Below are 21198 nucleotides of genomic sequence, written 5' to 3'. Positions count from 1 at the left end.
TCATCAACAAGAATAATGCTTCTTATCTCAAAATCAATTTAAAAAAATTTCTTAGAAAATAAATGAAAGGTCTAAAAAAAAAAGGAGTCGTCCATTTGGGACAGAGACATTTCTTCTATACTTCAAACTAATCTATAGTAAAAGTACTCCAGCCCAGTCCCCAGCTGGTTCACTCAGTCAGTAAGAGTATTGTCCTGTTGGGTGAGGGGTATGCAACAGAACTAAATGACAAGATAACCTGGAAATGTTTTCTTTGAATATATGTACCCTGATTTATTGATGTCACCCCATTAAAATAAAAATTTATTTATAAAAAAAAAAAAGAGTATTGTCCTGAAATGCTAAGGTTGTGGGTTCGATTCTGGATCAAGGCACATATGGGAAGAAACCAATGAATGCACAACTAAGTGGAACAACAAATGAATGTTTCTATCTCTCTCCTCTCCTTCCTTTGTTTCTCTAAAATCAATCATTTAAAAAAAAATATTCCTGCCTGACCAGAAGATAGAGCGTCGGCCTGGCATGCCAAGGACCCAGGTTAAAAACCCTGAGGTCACCAGCTTGTGAGTGGGCTCATCCAGCTTGAGCGTGGGCTCATCCAACTTGAGTGCAGGGTCGCCGGCTTGAGTGTTGGATCATAGACATGACCCTAGGTCACTGGCTTGAAGTCCAAGGTTGCTGGCTTGAACAAGGGGTCACTGGCTTGGCTGGAGATCCCCCCATCAAGGCACATATGAGAAAGCAACCAATGGACAACTAAGGTGTACAACTATGAGTTGATGCTTCTCATCTCTCTCCCTTCCTGTCTATCTGTATCTGTCTCTCTCTTGCAAAAACCAAAAAAACCCCAAACAACTTCCATCCCAGTATTTCATGAGAAACCCAAACTACTGAAGCATAGGTTTACAACACTTTAGCCCACATTACACAACTGGAGGCATTATTGTTAGCAACATGCAAGTATGTTCATCATCAAGAACTGTCTATCTATACTCTCTAAGGCAGTTAGGAAGCTGCTAGTTTTTTCTAATTTCCTCATGTTCACCAAATTCTCCTGATACAAGACAAAAACAATAAAACAAAAAACTCTCCTTAAAGAAATTATCACTAAACTGTTCAAGGAACACAGATATAGAAAAGGAAATACAGATGCTATACAAGCAAGTTTTGTTTCAATAATTTCCTTAAATACAAGTCATGTTGAATAACATGGCATGAATTCCTTCAACACAACCATTTTTATCTGAATAAAAACAAAAATCATTCTGCTTAGCATTAATAGTTCTTAATTTCTTTGAGAGCTGAAACTGTCTTACTCATTTTTTTTTCCCATTTAGGGCAGATAGGGTAATATGCCAAAAAAAACCTTATTGAGTGATTTAATGAATCCATTCACCTTTTGACCTTCTGGTTGGTATTAGGTTATGTAGTGAGTATGAAATAAATATTCAAGCAAAACTAAATGGACTTCATTGTAACCAATGTTAAGCCATTGCCCTGGATACATTATAAGATTATAACCAGAACTAAACAAGCACACATCTTTTGTATTAAGCCAAGCTTTTCATCCTAGCAGGAATGTCTTTTCTTTGCTGCCACTTTTTTCTTTTACTATTTAAGACATAAGTCTTATGGGTTCTTACTATTTAAGCACTTTGATTATTGATTTCTAAACTGTGGAGGGAAAAAACTGACCCGAGGGGTGAGGTGGGGAATGGACAAAACAAAGCAGCCAGAATCACCTCTTTTACAACATTTAAACTCTTTTTGTGAGCCTGATTACACAGTGGCGCAGTGGATAGAGCGTTGAATTAGGATGCGGAAGGACCCAGGTTCGAGACCCCGAGGTCGCCAGCTTGAGCGCGGGTTCATCCGGCTCGAGCAAAAGCTCACCAGCTTGGACCCAAGGTCGCTGGCTCGAGCAAGGGGTTACTCAGTCTGCTGAAGGCCCGCAGTCAAGGCACATATGAGAAAGCAATCAATGAACTAAGGTGTCACAACGAAAAAACTGATGATTAATGCTTCTCATCTCTCTCCATTCCTGTCTGTCTGTCCCTATCTATCCCTCTCTCTGACTCTCTCTGTCTCTGTAAAAAATAAAAAAAATAAAAAACTCTTGTGAAATCTAAGAAGAAAAACAAAAGATATAAAATCAAAGAAAACTTACAAAAATTTAAATATAGTAAATGTTTAAATGGTCAGGTCACCAGCTTGAGCGCGGACTCAAGGTCACTGGCTTGAGCAAGGGGTTACTTGGTCTGCTGTAGCCCCACGGTCAAGGCACATATGAGAAAACAATCAATAAACAACTAAAGTGCCACAATAAAGAATTGATGCTTCTCATCTCTCTCTGTTCCTGTCTGTCTGTCCCTATCTATCCCTCTCTCTCTCTGTCTCTGTCAAAAAATAAAATAAAAAATGAAAATAAATAAATAAATGGTCAGGTCAAATGTAGTATTTAATTTTTTATGCAATGGAATAAAGGAAAGCTGTAGCTACAGATCGCAATTTGATATAGTGTCCACACTGGCTACCAACAGATAAACACTGCTTTCATGAGGAGAAAAAAATCTTCACTGAGGAATTACAGGCCATCAGCACCTTTCCACTAGCACCTTATACTACCATCAGCTTCTATTAATGGAAGCCTCCAACACGGGCTGGGTGAATGTGTACACATAGACATGTGTTTGGGACTCCACTGCAATCTTGTAAAAGCTATCCTCCTGCCTTTGAGTCAAGTCAAAGCTCTATCATGAAAGGTAATTTTTAACATTACAGAACTCTGAGCAAGCAGGAAGCCAATCACTAAGGTTGTTTTGAAACTAATGGTTCCCTGCCTAATGAGAAACGTTCATTTGTCTTTCATTACCAACTTTTAAATCGCATATTTAACCTGAATTTTAACCAAAGTGGAGGAAAACATTTTTAAATTAAATTTACTTAACACTTGATACTAAAATTTAAACATTTCAAGAACTTTATTTTTTTTATATTAAAATAACACACTTTTACCCTGGCCAGTTGGCTCAAGGGTAGAGCATCAGCCCAGCACGTGGATGTCCCAGGTTCGACTCCTGGTCAGGGCACACCAGAGAAGGGACCATATGCTTTTACACCCCTACCCTCCTTCTCTCTCTCTTTCTCTCTTCCTCTCTTGCAGCCATGGCTTGAATGGTGTGAGTAAGACGGCCTCGAGCTCTGAGGATGGCTCCATGGCCTCACATCAGACACTGAAATAGCTTGGCTGCCAAGCAATGGAGCATCGCCCTGTAGGGGTCTTGCCAGGTGGATCTTGGCTGAGGCACATGCAAGAGTTTGTCTCTCTGCCTCCCTGCCTCTCACTTAATAAAAATAAATAAATAAAAAAGAATAAATTATTTGAACAGACATTTCATCAGTGAAAAGATATGGATAATGGTAAGTTTATTGTACAGCAAGTAAACATATAAGTTACTCAACAACATTAGTCATGAGTGAAGTGCACGTTGAAACCAGAAATGAGATACCACTGTATATCTAATAAACATGGTCAAAATACAGAACACTAATAATCCCATATAGAGAGTAATAGGAACTCTCATTCATTGCTATGGAAATGCAAAATAGAAGATAAGCTAATAGTTCCTAACAAAATTAAACATACTCTTACCACATGTTCCAATAATTGCACTCCTTTGATATTTACCCAAATAAATAAAAATTTATGTCCACATAAAAACCTACACACAGATGTTTACAGTAGTTTCATTCATAACTGTCACAACTTGAAGCAAGCAAGATGTCCATTAGGTGAATGAATAAACTGTGGTACATCAAAATAATGAAATGTTATTCAGTGCTAAAAAAGAAAGAAACTATGAAGCCACAAAAAGACACAGAAGAATTTTAAATGCATACATATTAGTAAGTGAATAAGTCACTCTGAAAAGGCTACATACATACTATATGATTCTAATTCCATGAAATTCTAGAAAAGGCATGAAAGGAATCAACTACTGATACAAACAACATGTACGAATCCCAACAGCATTTGCTATTAAAAAACGAGCTGCAAAAGGCTAATCACCATACAATTCTGTTTATATAATATTATAGAAAAAGGGACAGAACTCAGATAAGTGGTTGCCAGGGGTTGGGAGTAGAGGGAGAATATTAATTATATATAAGGTAGGCAAGGAACTTTCTGGGGTGAAGGAAATTCTATCTTGAGTGTGGTGGTGGTCACTCAACCTTTTATGTTTGTCAAAAAACAGAACTATGTACATAAAAAGGTAAGTTTTATTATACATAAGTTATATCTCAATTAATCTGATTTATTTTTTAAAAAGGAATCCTAGCCTGACCAGGTAGTGGCACAGTGGATAGAGCATCGGACTGGGACAAGGAGGACCCAGGTTCGAAACTACCAGGTTGTTGGCTTGAGCGCGAGCACATCTGGCTTGAGCCCAGGCTCATCAGCTTGAGTGTGGGGTTGCTGGCTTGAGCAAGGATTCACTTGCTCTACTGTAGCCCCCACCCCACCCCTGTCAAGGCACATATGAGAAAGCAATCAATGAACAACTAAGGAGCCACAATGAAGAACTGTGCTTCTCATCTCTCTCCCTGCCTGTCTGTCTCCCTATCTGTCCCTCTCTCTGTCTCTGTCACAAAAAAAGAAAAAAAAGAAAAAAAAAGGGGAATCCTAGGGAGCAACTTGTAACTGCTTAACACAGACTGAAAGCTCCCAAAGAACAGGGCTGGGCCCTGGCCGGTTGGCTCAGTAGTAGAGTGTCGGCCTGGCGTGCAGAGGTCCTGGGTTCGATTCCTGGCCAGGGCACACAAGAGAAGCGCCCATCTGCTTCTCCACCCCTCCCCCTCTCCTTCCTCTCTGTCTCTCTCTTCCCCTCCCGCAGCCGAGGCTCCATTGGAGCAAAGATGGCCCGGGCGCTGGGGATAGCTCCTTGGCCTCTGCCCCAGGCGCTAGAGTGGCTCTGGTCGCAACAAAGCGACGCCCCGGAGGGGCAGAGCATCGCCCCCTGGTGGGCGTACCGAGATCCCGGTCGGGCGCATGCGGGAGTCTGACTGACTGTCTCTCTCTGTTTCCAGCTTCAGAAAAATACAAAAAAAAAAAAAAAGAACAGGGCTGTGTCTTATTCATGTTCATGCCCTGAAAGACCAGGATAGGATATGATAGCTATTATATATTTATTATGTGCTTGTAAGCACATTGCAAGCATTAATTCATTCCATTCTTATAGCAACCTTGTGAGAAAGATAAAATTCATATCCCTCTTCTACAGATAAACAGAAGAGCAGAGAGTAACTAACTTTCCTCCCAAAAGGACACAGCCACAAAGTGGCAGAATAGGGACCTGAACTCATGTTTGTCAGACTCCAGAGCCTGAGGGCTATATACTGCCTTGCTGATTTTGCTCAGTGATTACTGAACAAATGAATAAATGAGAAATAAGTCAATTGTGTTAGAATTTGGTAGAGTAGGCTGAATCTAGCTTATAGGAAGAGTAAAGTATGAGTTATATTTGAAAAAGGTCACATCATTAAATAGAAAGGTAAAGTGATTATTTTAGAGATAGCAGGTAAGCTATCTCTAATAGAATGACTATTATAGTGTTTATTTCCCTTTAACAATGCCTTTTTATTTTCTATTCCTTCAAGAAGTTAGTTTTGGCCCTGGCCAGTTGGTTCAGTGGATAGAGAGCATTGGCCCAGCATGCAGATGACCCAAGTTCAATCCTGGTAAGGGCACACCGGAGAAACAACCATTACTTCTCTTCCCCTAACTTTCCCTCTTCTCTTTCTCTTCCCCTCTTGCAGCCAGTGACTTGACTGGTTCGAGCACCAGCCCTGGCACTGAGGATAGGTTGGCTAATTCAAGCATCAGCCCCAGATGGGGGTTGCAGCATGGATCCCAGTTGGGGCGCATGCAGGGGGTCTGTCTCACTATCTTCCCTACTCTCACTTTAAAAAAAGTTAGTTTTATATATTTCATTTTTAATACTGAGAACTATAATGAAGAAACAAAAATGCTCCTAAACCTACAACCCACACAAAATCCCTATTTGAAAATCACATTTTGAAAAATAAAAATAATACATATGTATAGTTAGAAAATGCAAACAGGAAGATACGAAATGGTAAGTAAAAGCCATCCATCCCTCCTATCCCTCTCTTTTAATTTTAATAATCATTGTCCATGCAGCAGCCATGACAGATTGATAAGGGCTCAGATGGAAACTAGTCTACATATTTAGTTACCATATTACATTTGCTTTGATTTTCTAGGGAGTAAATAGTGGTCAGAGTGATGAAAAGTGGTGAGAGGACATAGGAGACTGTCCAGAACGTCAGCATTACTGCTTGTCAGGCTTGCATCACTACTACTATGGCTCAACTTTTTCTATTGGCAAAAAAAAAAAAAAAATGATGTGGCATCTATGTTATTCAAGCTCTTAGAAACTGGTGTTGGTGATTCTACCTCATGTAAAAAATTTAAAACCACTGTAAGAAATACATACAAATATGTACTGTGTGCTTACTACTGGGCAGTGGGATATAACAGAAAAAAGATCTTGCACTCTCTAAGTTTATATATAGTCTTATCAGGAAATAAGATGACAGGAGATACTTAATATATGTTCATAACAAGGCTATATTAAATTTCTACTCAAAACCACAGGGGAAAAAATAAAACATCATTTTTGGCATTGTTTCATTCTAGAGGAATTTAACTCCTACACCTAAAGGATCTCAAAACTAATTAAGTTCATATTTCATCTTTTTTTTAAAGAGGAGGGAGGGAAGGATTGTCTTATTAGCACATTTTGAGCTTCAAATGGAAACAACAATGTCACAAAATTTTTCCTGTGAACTCTGAAGTAAAGTGCATTAACTTTAAGCATGTCTCCTTAACATATGTTCTTGAGCAGCTAGGAAAAACTGTGTTATAGCATAATAATGACTTATAAATTCAGATACAGAGTAAGAAGAAAATAATTGACTACATTTGTTTAGGATATAGCTTGTTTTTTCTACCTCAACTGCTTCTCTATTTCCTATGTGATATAAATTCTAACTAAAGGAAACTATGCATGTGAATACAGGGGGTCCTCATGTTACGACATAGATCCATTCCTACGACAGTGATGTAACCCAAATTTTGGTGTAAGTCGAAATACACCCTAGCCTAACACAAACAGAACACTTGTGCTTTTAAGAGTCTAAAATGGCGTAGGGTCTGACCTGTGGTGGCGCAGTGGATAAAGCATCCACCTGGAACACTGAGGTCGCCGGTTCGAAACCTTAGGCTTGCCTGGTTAAGGCACATATGGGAGTTGATGCTGCCTGCTCCTCCCCTTCTCTCTCTAAGATGAATAAATAAAATTCAAAATGGTGTAGGTAAGCAAACTAGGGGATGCCAACTCCCTTACTCATACGCCAGATTACTGCATATTCTTCTATCACACAACCAAACTATTTCACTCACGTAGTCCATAAGTTCAACACTAACGGCATAAACTGAAACACATCTCAATTTTTTATTATTTTATTTTATTATTATTATTTTTTGTATTTTTCTGAAGCTGGAAACGGGGAGAGACAGTCAGACAGACTCCCGCATGCGCCCGACAGGGATCCACCCGGCACGCCCACCAGGGGATGATGCTCTGCCCCTCCAGGGCGTCGCTCTGCCTCGACCAGAGCCACTCTAGTGCCTGGGGCAGAGGCCAAGGAGCCATCCCCAGCGCCCGGGCCATCTTTGCTCCAATGGAGCCTTGGCTGTGGGAGGGAAAGAGAAAGAGAGGAAGGAGGGGGGGGTGGATAAGCAAATGGGCGCCTCTCCTATGTGCCCTGGTCGGGAATCGAACCCAGGTCCCCCGCACGCCAGGCCGACACTACCGCTGAGCCAACCAGCCAGGGCCCACATCTCAATTTTTTAAAGTTTTTATGGCAGTGAATGTAGTAAAGGCAAAAACATATATCAATACTGTCATAACCCGAGGACCCCTGTAGCCTAGTTTCATATTCAAGGTTCACATTTTTTTAATTTTTTTTTTATTTATTCATTGTAGAGAGGAGAGGGAGAGACAGAGAGAGAGAGAGAGAGAGAGAGAGAGAGAGAGAGAGAGAGAGGAGAGACAGAGAGAGAGAAGGGGGAAGGAGCTGGAAGCATCAACTCCCGTATGTGCCTTGACCAGGCAAGCCCAGGGTTTCGAACCAGCGATCTCAGCATTTCCAGGTCGATGCTTTATCCACTGCGCCACCACAGGTCAGGCAAGGTTCGCATTTTAAAAAAAAGATTTTACTTATTCATTTTAGAGATGAGGAAGAGAGAGAGAGAGAGAGAGAGAAATGGGAAACGAGCAGGAAGCATCAGCTTTAATATGTGCCTTGACCAGGCAAGCCCGGGATTTTGAACTGGCAACCTCAGCATTCCAGGTTGATATTTTATCCACTGCACCACCACAGGTCAGGCTCATGGGTCACATAAATAACCTGTTTCATTAAATAATTATTTCATCAAACACATACCAAAATTTTTTTCCCAACCAACAAATTGTGTTCACTTCTGTGGAAGGGAGGTCAATACAGAAACTTAAAGAAGTTGTCAGAAGATTTAAAACATTTTGGGAAGGTGGCCTGACCTGTGGTGACATGGGATAAAGCGTTGACCTGGAATGCTGAGGTCGCTGGTTTGAAACCCTGGGCTTGCCTGATCAGGGCACATATGGGAGTTGATACTTCCTGCTCCTCCCCCCTTCTCTCTCTCCTCTCTAAAATGAATAAATAAAATCTTTTAAAAAAGCCAAAAAAACATTTTGGAAGTCAACTTAATATACATAAAAGGTCCTCTCCTATACCAAAAAAAAAACCCTTTAGAAGAATCTTTTCCTCTGGCGTGCTATGGGGAAAGTGGCTGTTAACCCATTAACACTTGATAAGGGAGGAAGAAAGAAAGCCAAAGCAGTAATGAGTCAGTTTTAAAAGTAGTGAGGGTGGAGTGAAGTTGACATGTGTGAAGAAATTAAAAAATACAAACTTCTAGTTACAAAATAAATAAGTCATGGCAATGTGATGTAAAATATGGTGACAGTAGTTAATAATACTGTATTGCATATTAGAAAGTCGCTAAGACAAGGAAAAAGGCCACGTGAAGATGGAGGCAGGGACTAGAATGATGCAACCACAAGGCAAGGAACATCAAAGATGGCAACAGTAGGCCCTGGAGGAGTAGCTCAGTTGGTTCGAGCATCATCCCGTTATATAAAAGGTTGTGGGTTCAGTCCCTCATCAGTTCAGCTCCACCTACTCCCTAGCCTTCTTTCCCTCTGGCTCTCATGATATGCCCATTGCCCCAAGAAAGTCTCTTTTGTCTCAAAATTGTATAAAGCCACCCCCCCTCATCCCTGCCATCCTGGCCCAGTGGATAAAGCATTGATCTGGAACACTGAAAATTGTATAAAGCCTGTTACTGAAAACAAAACAACTGATAGTATGCATTGTCAGTGATATTGTCAAGCTTTCAAAAGAAAATTAAAAATTTGGAAACCATATCCACCAAAGTGAGTTTAACAGCTTCCCAAGATTTAAAGACATTTCCAGTTACATCAGTGGTGGTGTTGATGAATGTTAATATTAATAAAATTAATGAATTTTAAAATACAATAAACTGTGTAAACATCCATCCATATAGAAAAGGTCCTAGAGGCCTTATGTCAGTCCCACTGGAACTTAATATATAAAAACACATTTTATTTTTAGAATAGAACAAAATTTATTTTTCAATGTATCTACGTAACTGTTAGCTAATCTAACTGTAACAAAATTCTCACCCCATCTTATACAGACTCCATTTTCTTCAAAACAAACTCTTTTTACATTCAGATTCTTTCCTTCATCAAATGGCATTGAATGAAATGTACTCAATAAACCAAATTCTTATCATATGTTTTGTAAACTAAGAAAAAAAATCAGTTTAACATTTGAAGAAGAAAGGGGGGAAACAATGAGATTGGTTGTAAAATATATAACCACGAATTGTTTCTGTTTTTTCTGAAATCCACATTATGAATATAAATGTTAATTAACTTAAAATTCCAAGATTTAAAGTATTAGAGAAAAAAAATTTCACTAGCATAGAACATACATTTTTTTCTTACATTAGTCATCAAAATCACATTTCAATTTATGTTTCAATTCACTATTGGCCAACTATAACTTCTATAGAAACTCGCACTTTGGTATTCTTTAGTAAATTTAAGCTATATTTAATTTAATTTAGGGTAAACTTAATTAGCTCAATGATAAATTTAATTAATTTAACTTATGCTTGAGTTAGGTTTGCAGAAGGTCAGAAAGAAAATAAGTTTCCAATAAAAACCTCTGGAATTATTGTACATTATTCATTGGCCATATGGACATGCTCTTTAGGATTTGTCCCCAGACAACTATAATCAACTTGACTTATTAAATTATTCACAAATAATCCCCTCAAGAATTAACTTGGTAATGAAACTACAAATTTATAAATAAAGTGCTGACAGCCCTCTGGTGTTTAAACTAAGTATTTCATTGATGAACTAGATGTAATGTTAAGTGCCCTTCAGGGAAAAAAAAGAGCCAAGATCCTAAAGAAGCCATTTAAAGTCATTAAAATCAGAGAAACTCTGATTTTGCAAGGTTTTCAAGAATAGTCTTCTCAAAGCCAAGAAAACAGCTATTCATTTGACCTGATTCCTTGTACAAGTAGGCCAAAGTGCTAACTATAGTAATCTATGGTAACTGGGCATCAGTAGAATACAAACTTGGTAATATTTTTACTATACTTCTTCAAGTTATAATAGCATAAAAAGAGATTCAGACTTTTCACATTTGGTAAAAAAAAACAAAATCACCAAATGCTTGAATTAAAATCTTCCTCCAGTATGTGTGCTGTGGTTAAACAAGGTAAACTGTTTCTTTTTGCTAATGTATATTTTAAGTGTGAAGTACCTCCTAACTAGACTTCTAACTATAATATTTTTATAATTGAATATCCTAGACTATATCTCTCTTTGAAATTAGAATCAATAGGAAAATAGGGTTCAATAAACAGTAACTGCCATTTTAGTCAATACAGGTAGATACTAAACCTTTGTGTATCAAGATTTATATTCCCTTAACCATGTTGTTAGATAGAGAATTTTAATTTTCTTATTGTAACTTGCTAAGTGATTCCTGTTTTATTTGAATTAACTAACATTTTAGAGCAGGTAGCTCTCAAAGTGTGGCCTAGGAGCCACTGGGGATCCCTAAGGTTAGAATTATTTTTTACTGTATAATAATACAAAGTGGTTATTTGTCTTTTCACTCTCATTATCTTACAACTGTACAATTTTCCAGAGACCACATGGCATGTGATAACAAGAAGCTGAATGCAGAGGCTGATGTTTAAATCCAGCTGTCTTTTACTAATACAACGTGAAAACAATTTGCAAAAATGTAAAACAAAATGCTACTCTTCTCACTAATGTTTTTGTTTATTTTGGGAGTTATTTTTCATTAAAAATGTTACTTATATAATATACAATGGATTTATTAATGTTATTTTAAATGAATTAATATTTTTAAATTTTCTGAGTTTTAATTTGTAATACTGTAAATATCAACAAATATAAGTCATACAAATAAAGTTCTTTGGGGCCCTCAGTTATATTTAAGAGCATAAAGAGATTCTGAGATCAAAAGTTTGAGGGCCACTCATCAAGAGAGTAGCCTACTAAACATGAAAAAAATTACTGTCAAAGCTTTAACAGAGGTGAGGATAAAACACAAGTAATAAGAAAAATGTCAGTGATACTCACCAAATGGATCTTCCATGCCACTATTAACCAGCTTAGGGAGGTAGGGTATAGTTTCTAAAAAAAGAAAAGAATAAATAAGATACTTAAAACACAAAGTCCAGCATCTTTTTCAAAAAAAGATAAACCAAGTTCAGTAACAGTGATTATGGCTTAAAACTAGAACATCATATAAATGTACAACTTATTAAATGAGAACATTGCCAACTGAGATTTATTTTTAAGGAGTTGAAATACAGATTATATAAAAATATCATAAAACATTTAAGGATAATTTTCATTTTAAAATATATTATTCTTGCCTGACCAGGCAGTGGCGCAGTGGATAAAGCGTTGAACTGGGATGTGGAGGACCCAGGTTCAAGACCTCAAGGTCACCAGCTTGAGCGTGGGCTCATCTGGTTTGAGCAAGGCTCACCAGCTTGAGTCCAAGGTCACTGGCTCGAGCAAGGGGTCACTTGGTCTGCTGTAGCCCCACAGTCAAGGCACATATGAGAAATCAATCAATGAACTAAGGAACCACAACAAAGAATTGTTTCTCTGCTCTCTCCCTTCCTGTCTGTCTGTCCCTATCTGTCCCTCCATCTGACTCTCTGTCTCTGCCAGAACAGAAAAGGACTCTGCAGGTCCAGGTGGTGATGCAAATAACCTGGCAGATCCTATGGTATCATTCTCAGTTTACTCAAATAAGTTCCCTTTCCAACACCCACCTTGAATTTACTAGATTATAAGAGAAAAGATATATGTTTGTTATAAAAACAAAAAGCACCCCCCCCCCCCAACTCACATACACACCTGAGAAAGTATATGAGAATATCTTAGGAGGAAATTAGTTTGCCTAAAGAAAGTAGAAGTTATTTTAGATGTGGGAGGATGCACAGTAAGTCAGAAGACTTACTGTGATGGCAAAAATGGCACAGTAAGCCATAAGACTTACATAAGTTTAGAATGCTTTAATATGAAAAAAAGCAAAAGAATGTTTTGAAAGAAATTTGACTAAGTATAGATGTCCAACTTCCCTCACCCTTAATCAAGACAAGGATCAAATCTGCCCAATCTTGCTTCCTATCTCTTTCATGGTTTGGCTCCTTAGGGCATTCCATAACAATCTGAATACTAAACTCCCAATTCAAAATATTTTCCAGAGAACAGCACCTACTAACAGTTGGTGCCACATGTGATCTGAGAAAACTGGAAATATGATGTGATTTTGGAGTTGAACTGCTCACAGAATAGATGGTAAAAGAGGACTCTAGGTTTAACACCGATAATCCCTGGCACAACCAATTCTTTAAACTTTCACCAGTGATGAATACTGATTGTCTATCTGTGGAAGAGAATGCTCTTAGTTGATTGTATGTATCAGGCACTTGAAGGATAAGAGGGAAATAATTAACATAATGACAATGGAATTGAATGGCTATTGTCAAATTCAACTGATGCTCTAGAAAAAGAAAAGCTAGCAGTGCCCTGTCCAGATAGCTCTGTTGGTAAGAGCATCATCCCGAAGTTCAGAGGTTGCCAGTTTAATTCTAGTCAGGGCACATATAGGAACAGATTAATGTTCCTGTCTCTCTCTCTTTCTTTCTCTCTGTCTCCTTTCCTCTCTCTCTCTCAAAAATCAATAAAACAAACAAAGGCTGAGGATAGCTCCATTGGAGCCCATCAGCCTCAAGCACTAAAAAGCTCAGTACTTGAGCATTGGCCCCATTGGGACACATGCGGGAGTCTGTCTATCTCCTCTCCTCTTACCTAAAAACAAAGAAACAAACAAAAGCAAGCAAACAAACAAAATAACCCCCACAATTTCCTAGGAAACCTACACTTGAAGTTTAATGCCCTACAGCTGCTGTCTTTAAAATTCTTAATAAGCCTGACCTGTGGTGGTGCAGTGGATAAAGCCTCGACCTGGAATGCTGAGGTCGCCAGTTCAAAACCCTGGGCTTGCCTGGTTAAGGCACATATGGGAGTTGATGCTTCCTGCTCCTCCCTTCTCTCTCTCTCTCTCCTGTCTAAAATGAATAAAGTCTTTAAAAAAACCCCTCAAAATCATTTAAAAATAAATAAATAAATAAAATTCTTAATAATTTTATCTATAAATGTGTGTTCTGTAAGTGAAGTCTGATGGCGAAATGAAACATGTGCTGGGGGTCTGAAGCCTCACCGCACACGTGATCTACCTCTTCCTGTTTCTCAAAGAGGGGCTTTGGGCCACACACACTGGCCCCACCTGGCCATCTTCTTCCTGCCTGGGCTGGGAGAACCATGGCACTTTTGGTTGGCCATTTCTGTTGCTCACTCTCAATTTTGAAGTACTGGACAAACAAATTATGTAGTTGGCCCTCCTTGTGTCATTCGTTCAGGTAACTGTAAACTGGGGAAATAGGAACACTAACGTTTTGAGGACAGGTTGATATTGACATCTGGAGTCTGGAAGTGTCATCATGGACTTAAGAGAAAATAAATTGAATCCTGGCTTAAGATCCAGCTCACAGCCCTGGCCGGTTGGCTCAGTGGTAGAGTGTCAGCCTGGCGTGCAGGAGTCCTGGGTTCGATTCCCGCCCAGGGCACACAGGAGAAGCACCCATCTGCTTCTCCACCCCTCTCCCTCTCCTTCCTCTTCCCCTCCTGCAGCCAAGGCTCTATTGGAGCAAAATTGGCCTGGGCACTGAGGATGGCTCTGTGGCCTCTGCCTCAGGTGCTAGAATGGCTCTGGTTGCAACAGAGCAACACCCCAGATGGGCAGAGCATCGCCCCCTGGTGGGTATGCCAGGTGGATCCCGATCAGGCACATGCGGGAGTCTGTCTGACTGCCTCCCCATTTCCAACTTCAGAAAAATACAAAAAAAAAAAGATCCAGCTCACAATGGGCCCACTGGGTCTATGGACCCTCTTAGTGGTCATTTCCCAGGTCCCTGAGTATATAATTGAAATAAGCATATTTGGAAATTAGTGCAATCCCCATTTAACTCCTTGGCATGTGGGATAAGAGTTATACTGTGGAAGGCCAAGTGGAGGAAACCTCTAAAGGCTTCCCCACACCACAGGCTAAGATAATAAATACAAAACCAAACGAAACAGTATTGTATCTCTGGGGTGAAGGAGGGCAGATGACAGAAATTAGTGCAATACTCCTAAAACGGTGCTGGTTTTACCAGTGTGGTCGCTGCAAAAACCAGACAAATCCTGAAGGAAGGTAGCAGATTACCATAAACTCAATCTAATAGTAGTCACAACTGCAACTGCCAGTTTGGTGACCATGGAACACCAAAGATGCCAGATGTGGTATCTTTGCTAGAGCAGATTAACACAGAAATTGGAGAAATAAACTTTCTTTTATCCCTATAATGACATCAGAAACAACTCACATTCATATAGAATGGATTGTACTTTTACAGGATTATGTCAATTTTGCCACCCTCTCACATAACAATAACACAGTGAGACAAGGATCATCTGGACTTCCTGTAGAAAAATCACACTAACCCACCATGTTAATAAACATCATGCTAATTGAGCCGGATAGATAAGCAAGAAGCTGATAGTACACTGAAGGCCTTGTCAGGAAACCTGCACTCCAGAGGGCGAGAGATAAATGTTATGAAGAGTCAGATACCAATTCATCAATAAAATTTTTGTAAGCTAAGTAGTCAGGAGATTGATAAGATATGCCATTTAAGTAATGGCATCCAAATAAATAACTGAATCTTGTATCTCCCACCATTAAGAGGGAATCACAACACCTGAAGATACTGTTCTGGCTTTTATACTGAGTGACACAAAAAGTTGCCATTTTTGAGAGCAGCCAGAACAGAAAAGGACTCTGCAGGTCCAGGTGGTGATGCAAATAACCTGGCAGATCCTATAGTATCATGGCAAACCCCCAGGGGAGAACCATTACAGAGATCCCTGGGGTTCTAGAGCAGGGGTCCCCAAACTTTTTACACGGGGGGCCAGTTCACTGTCCCTCAGACCGTTGGAGGGCCAGACTATAAAAAAAACAACTATGAACAAATCCCTATGCACACTGCACATAACTTATTTTAAAGTAAAAAAACAAAACGGGAACAAATACAATATTTAAAATAAAGAACAAGTAAATTTAAATCAACAAACTGACCAGTATTTCAATGGGAACTATGGGCCTGCTTTTGGCTAATGAGATGGTCAATGTCCGGTTCCATATTTGTCACTGCTAGCCATAACAGGTGATATGACGTGCTTCCGGAGCCGTGACGTGTGCATCCCACGTCACCGGAAGTAGTACTGTACATGAGCGACGCTGCGCTTTGCAGCATCTGCATCCTGTGTTCCTCTCACTGACCACCAATGAAAGAGGTGCCCCTTCCAGAAGTGCGGTGGGGGCCGAATAAATGGCCTCAGGGGGCTGCATGCGGCCCGCGGACCATAGTTTGGGGACCCCTGTTCTAGAGTAAGGCTATCCATTTATAGTGGAAGACTGTATGCTTTTTGCAGAACAACTTCTGATGTGCTACTGGGTCCTTGTAGACAGGGAGCATCTGACTATGGGACACCAACTGAACATTTATCCAGAATCACCATCATAACCTGTTTCTGTGAAACTCACCAACTCATAGGTCGGGTGGACCCAGCAACAATCCAGCATAATGAAAGTGATACCTCTAGTATCAGGTACAAGTAGGACCAAAAGTCACATGCATTAGCAGACAACCCGAACCCTCATATCATATAATCTGCCATTATCACACAAGCACCACTCCCTCAGCACATACCTTTGGCATATGGGAGCCCATATGGCCAGTTGACAAAGAAAAAACCCTCACCGTCTCCACAGATGGCTGTATACGGTAACAAATAAAAAACGTAGTAGCTGCATTACAGCCTTACTCAGAGGATGGCACTGAAAGACAGTAGTAGCAAAAACTCCTACCAATGAGCAGAGCTTCAGACAGCACACCGAACTGCCTACTCTGTGTGGTTTGAAGTTAGAACACAACACAGGCAGACTCATAGGCAAATGTCCTGACATACTGATCAGGGAGTATAAGAAAAGAAATACTGGAAAAATTGGGGAAAGGAGGTCTTAGGATAGAGGCATACAGAAGGTAATAGTAGATACAACATTTGAAGATTTGTATCAGCAGAGAGCAACTATCATGAAAGAGGCACTAAACAACCAAGTAAACAATGACTCAGCCAGTTTACATCATCCATCTCTTGTTATAGCCTCCTAGTGCTGACAAAATGGGCATATGAAAGAAAGTAAGAGGCCCTGGCCAATTTTCTCAGGGGACAGAGCATCAGCCCAGTGTGCAGACATCCCAAGTTTGATCCCCGGTCAGGGCACACATGAGAAGCATCTGCTTCTCTTCCCCTTCTCTCTCTCTTCCTCTTTCACAGACATTCGCCAGTCTGGTTTACATTAAACTGGTAGCTGTAACAATATCTATAATATCTCAGTCAAATAATTAGAAAAATCATTTAAGTTTTATTTAACATTTGCCCTACTAGAAGCCTTGTTCTACAGTTTATCTAACAGATATTTAATACTCCTGTTGCCAATGGTAGCCACAGTTTTGGCTCCCTCATCCCTCTCCCCCTGGTAACCACTTCACTTTTTTTTTTTTTTTTTTTTTTTTTAGGTGAGAGGTGAGAGGAGGGGAGATAGTGAGGCAGACTCCTGCTTATGTCCCCATCTGGGGTAGATGCTCGAGTACTGAGCTTATTTTTAGCACCTGAGGCTAATGGGCTCCAGTGGACTATCCTCAGCACCTGGGGCCACGCTCAAACCAACTGAGCCACTGGCAGCAGGAGGGGAAAAGGGAGAGAAAGGGGAGAGGAAGGGGAGAGGGAAGGGGAGAGGGAAGGGGAGAGGAAAGGGGAGAGGGAAGGGGAGAGAAGCAGCTGGTCGCTACTACTGTGTGCCCTGACCAGGAATCAAACCCGGGATGGGATGTCTGTATGTCAGGCCGATGCTCTATCACTGAGCCACTGGGCAGAGCCAACCACTTCACTTTTATCTGATTATCTTTCATTGGACAAATTAGCACAAGTTAGTTTCAAATATCAATCACTCACATAAAACTGCTAAATCATTTTAGTCACAAAAGACAGTATTACAGAATAATCTTGTCCTCGTGACTTCAATTGGGATTAATAATAACCACTCTCAAAAAAAGTTCTGAAAATCTCATGAAATACTGTTAAAAAATAAGCCTGACCTGTGGTGGCGCAGTGGATAAAGCATCAACCTGGAACACTGAGGTTGCTGGTTCGAAACCCCGGGCTTGCCTGGTTCAAAGCACATATGAAAATTGATGTTTCCTGTTCCTCCCCCCTTTTCTCTCTCTCTTTCTCCTCCTCCCCCGTAAAATTAATAAATAAAACCTTTTAAAAAATACACAACTAAATGGAACTAAGTGGAACGAGTTGATATTCCTCACTGTCTTCGTTCCCCACCCTCTCTCTCTCAAATCAATGGGAAAAATATTTGCAAATGATGAACTTAAAAAAAATAAATAAATAAAAAAGGAAAAGTCCGACCAGGTGGTGATACAGTGGATAGAGCGTCAGACTGGGATACGGAGGACCCAGGTTCGAGACCTCGAGGTCGCCAGCTTGAGCGCGGGCTCATCTGGTTTGAGCAAAAGCTCACCAGCTTGGACCCAAGGTCACTGGCTCGAGCAAGGGGTTACTCGGTCTGCTGTAGCCCCACAGTCAAGGCACATATGAGAAAGCAATCAATGAACAACTAAGGTGTCGCAACAAAAAACTGATGATTGATGCTTCTCATCTCTCTCCATTCCTGTCTGTCCCTATCTCTGACTCTCTGTCTCTGTAAAAAAACAAAGAAATACCCATAGAGAAGAGATGGTCATGTATTAAATAAATGGATATTAATTCAATATGATGTATAAATAATGGAAATACAAGTAGCAAAGAAAAGGGTTCCTCTACACTTTTTAACCATGAAAAGTAGAGCTGGGCTTCTAGGTGTTGCTCAAACTCACTCCACTCCTTGATTTTACTTCCAAAACAAAACTCAGTAGGTTTTGGCTCCGTCATGATCCTGCACTTGATCAAAATACATTATGTCTAAAATCATTATATCAAGATAACGAAGCCACCTGACCTGTGGTGGCGCAGTGGATAAAGCGTTGACCTGGAATACTGAGGTCAATGGTTCAAAACCCTGGGCTTGCCTGGTCAAGGCACATATGCCCAAAAGCAACAACTCTGAGTTGATGCTTTCTGCTCCTCCCCCACCACCTTTCTCTTTCTATCTCCTCTCTCTAAAATCAATAAATAAAATCTTAAAAAAAAAAAGATAATGAAGCCAATTTAATTTGAAGAGAAGAGAAAATTAAAGTATCATTTCAGTTTATTCCTTAGACTTGACTTACATCATTAAATAAACATAATTAAGAAACAAATAACCTGACCAGGTGGTGGCGTAGGGGATAGAGCGTCGGACTGGGATGCGGAGGACCCAGGTTCAAGAACCTGAGGTCACCAGCTTGAGTGTGGACTCATCTCGGAGCAAAAGTTCACCAGCTTGGACCCAAGGTCGCTGGCTCAAGCAAGGGGTTACTCAGTCTGCTGAAGGCCCGCAGTCAAGGCACATATGAGAAAGCAATCAATGAACTAAGGTGTTGCAATGCACAACAAAAAACTAATGATTGATGCTTCTCATCTCTCCCTTCCTGTCTGTCCCTGTCTATCCTTCTCTCTGACTCTCTTTCTGTCTCTGTAAAAAAGAAAAAGAAACAATGTATCATCGGCTCTTTCAGAGACCTACACTTGTTCACAGGTACTACTACCTTAATACAAGGAGTAAATACTATAATCTACATGTATCCTTATTATATCACTACAGAATCTACCCTTTTGACTGGAAGATAGAAAGCCATAGAAAACTCCTACTTTCCTAAAATGGCTTTCTTTTTGTTAATATTCTGCACAGAAATTTGGTAGCTACAAATAGAATGAATTTATGACTTAATTTGTTTTTGCCTCATCACAAAGAAAATGAAACAGAGATTTATAATTATGTTCTTAATAAAGATGAAGTTTTACAAATGTCTTTTAAAAAGTGTGTTAAAAAAAGTTACACTTGGGCCTGACCAGGCGGTAGCGCAGTGGATAGAGCGTCGGACTGGGATGCGAAAGGACCCAGGTTCGAGACCCCGAGATCGCCAGCATGAGCACGGGCTCATCTGGTTTGAGCAAGCAAGGCTCACCAGCTTCAGCCAAAGGTCTCTGGCTCAAGCAAGGGGTTGCTCGGTTTGTTGAAGGCCCACGGTCAAGGCACATATGAGAAAGCAATCAATGAACAACTAAGGTGTCACAACGCGCAATGAAAAACTAATGATTGATGCTTCTCATCTCTCCATTCCTGTCTGTCTGTCCCTACCTATCTCTCTTTCTGTGTCTCTGTAAAATAAAAAAAATTAAAAGAAGTTACACTTGGGGGAGAGGGTGGGGAGAAGGGTGTAAAGAGGAACAAATATAAGGTGATGGAAAATGATTTGACTATGGGTGATGGGTATACAACATAATCAACATTACAAGTGTTATACAAATGTTCACATGAAACCCATGTACTCTTGTTGATCAATGTCACCCTGTTAAAGTTAATTTTCTAAATAAAATAAATATATATATATATTATTTTTACTACAAATTAAAAAGAAAAAAGTTACACTAGGCCTTGGCCAGTTAACTCAGTTGGATAGAGCATCTCATTCTGATACGGGTTCGATCCCTGGTCAGGGCACATACAGGAAGCAACCAATGAATGTACAACTACTAAGCAGAACAATAAATAGATGCCTCTCTCTCTCCCTTCTTCTACCTGTCTCTCCGAAATCAATTAATAAATAATAAAAAAAAAGAAGTTACACTTGTCCTGGCCAGGTAGCTCCATTGCTTAGATCACAGTCCTGATATGCCAAAGTTGCAGGTTCGATCCCCAGTCAGAGCACATACAAGAAGCAATCAATGAATGCATAAATTAGTGGCACAACAAATCAATGTTTCTCTCTCCCTCTCTCTAAAATTAATCAATAAAACAAAAATAAACTGCACTCAAGAAAAGTTTACTTTTAAGCACAAATAATAACTAACATATTGTAAAGACATAAAAAAGGGACTAATTTCTCCTTTCAAGAAAAACTGTGACCTCCTCCTCAGAGTTAAACATAGTCCTCCTGTTCCCACTAAGAGACATGAATCACCTCTTTAAAATAGAGGTGTGGCTCACTGATAAGCAAAAGTACTCTCAGGAAATATAATCAGTGAATTAAAAAAAAATATTACTTTCAGGAAAAATACATACCTCAGCAAGGGTAATTTGTCATCAGTGAGTATGACAAAA

The 21198-nt window shown here is 39.8% G+C and overlaps 1 protein-coding gene and 1 long non-coding RNA gene across 5 annotated transcripts in view; both read right to left on the bottom strand.

Annotated features, from left to right (window-relative positions):
- The window catches only part of LOC136399856 (uncharacterized), a 194104-nt gene that overhangs the window by 88564 nt on the left and 84342 nt on the right, over positions 1-21198 (bottom strand). The window lies entirely within an intron of this gene.
- The window catches only part of PHACTR4 (phosphatase and actin regulator 4), a 105207-nt gene that overhangs the window by 72544 nt on the left and 11465 nt on the right, over positions 1-21198 (bottom strand). For all 4 annotated transcript variants that reach the window (XM_066375605.1, XM_066375606.1, XM_066375604.1 and 1 more), the window contains exon 2: positions 11844-11897. In XM_066375605.1, coding sequence (XP_066231702.1) covers positions 11844-11859 — 16 coding nt within the window. In that variant the 5' untranslated portion in view covers positions 11860-11897. The remainder of the gene's footprint in view (positions 1-11843; positions 11898-21198) is intronic.

Source organism: Saccopteryx leptura, chromosome 3 (genome assembly GCF_036850995.1).
Source record: "Saccopteryx leptura isolate mSacLep1 chromosome 3, mSacLep1_pri_phased_curated, whole genome shotgun sequence".
Lineage (NCBI taxonomy): Eukaryota > Metazoa > Chordata > Mammalia > Chiroptera > Emballonuridae > Saccopteryx > Saccopteryx leptura.
This window is presented reverse-complemented; position numbering and strand designations above follow the sequence as displayed.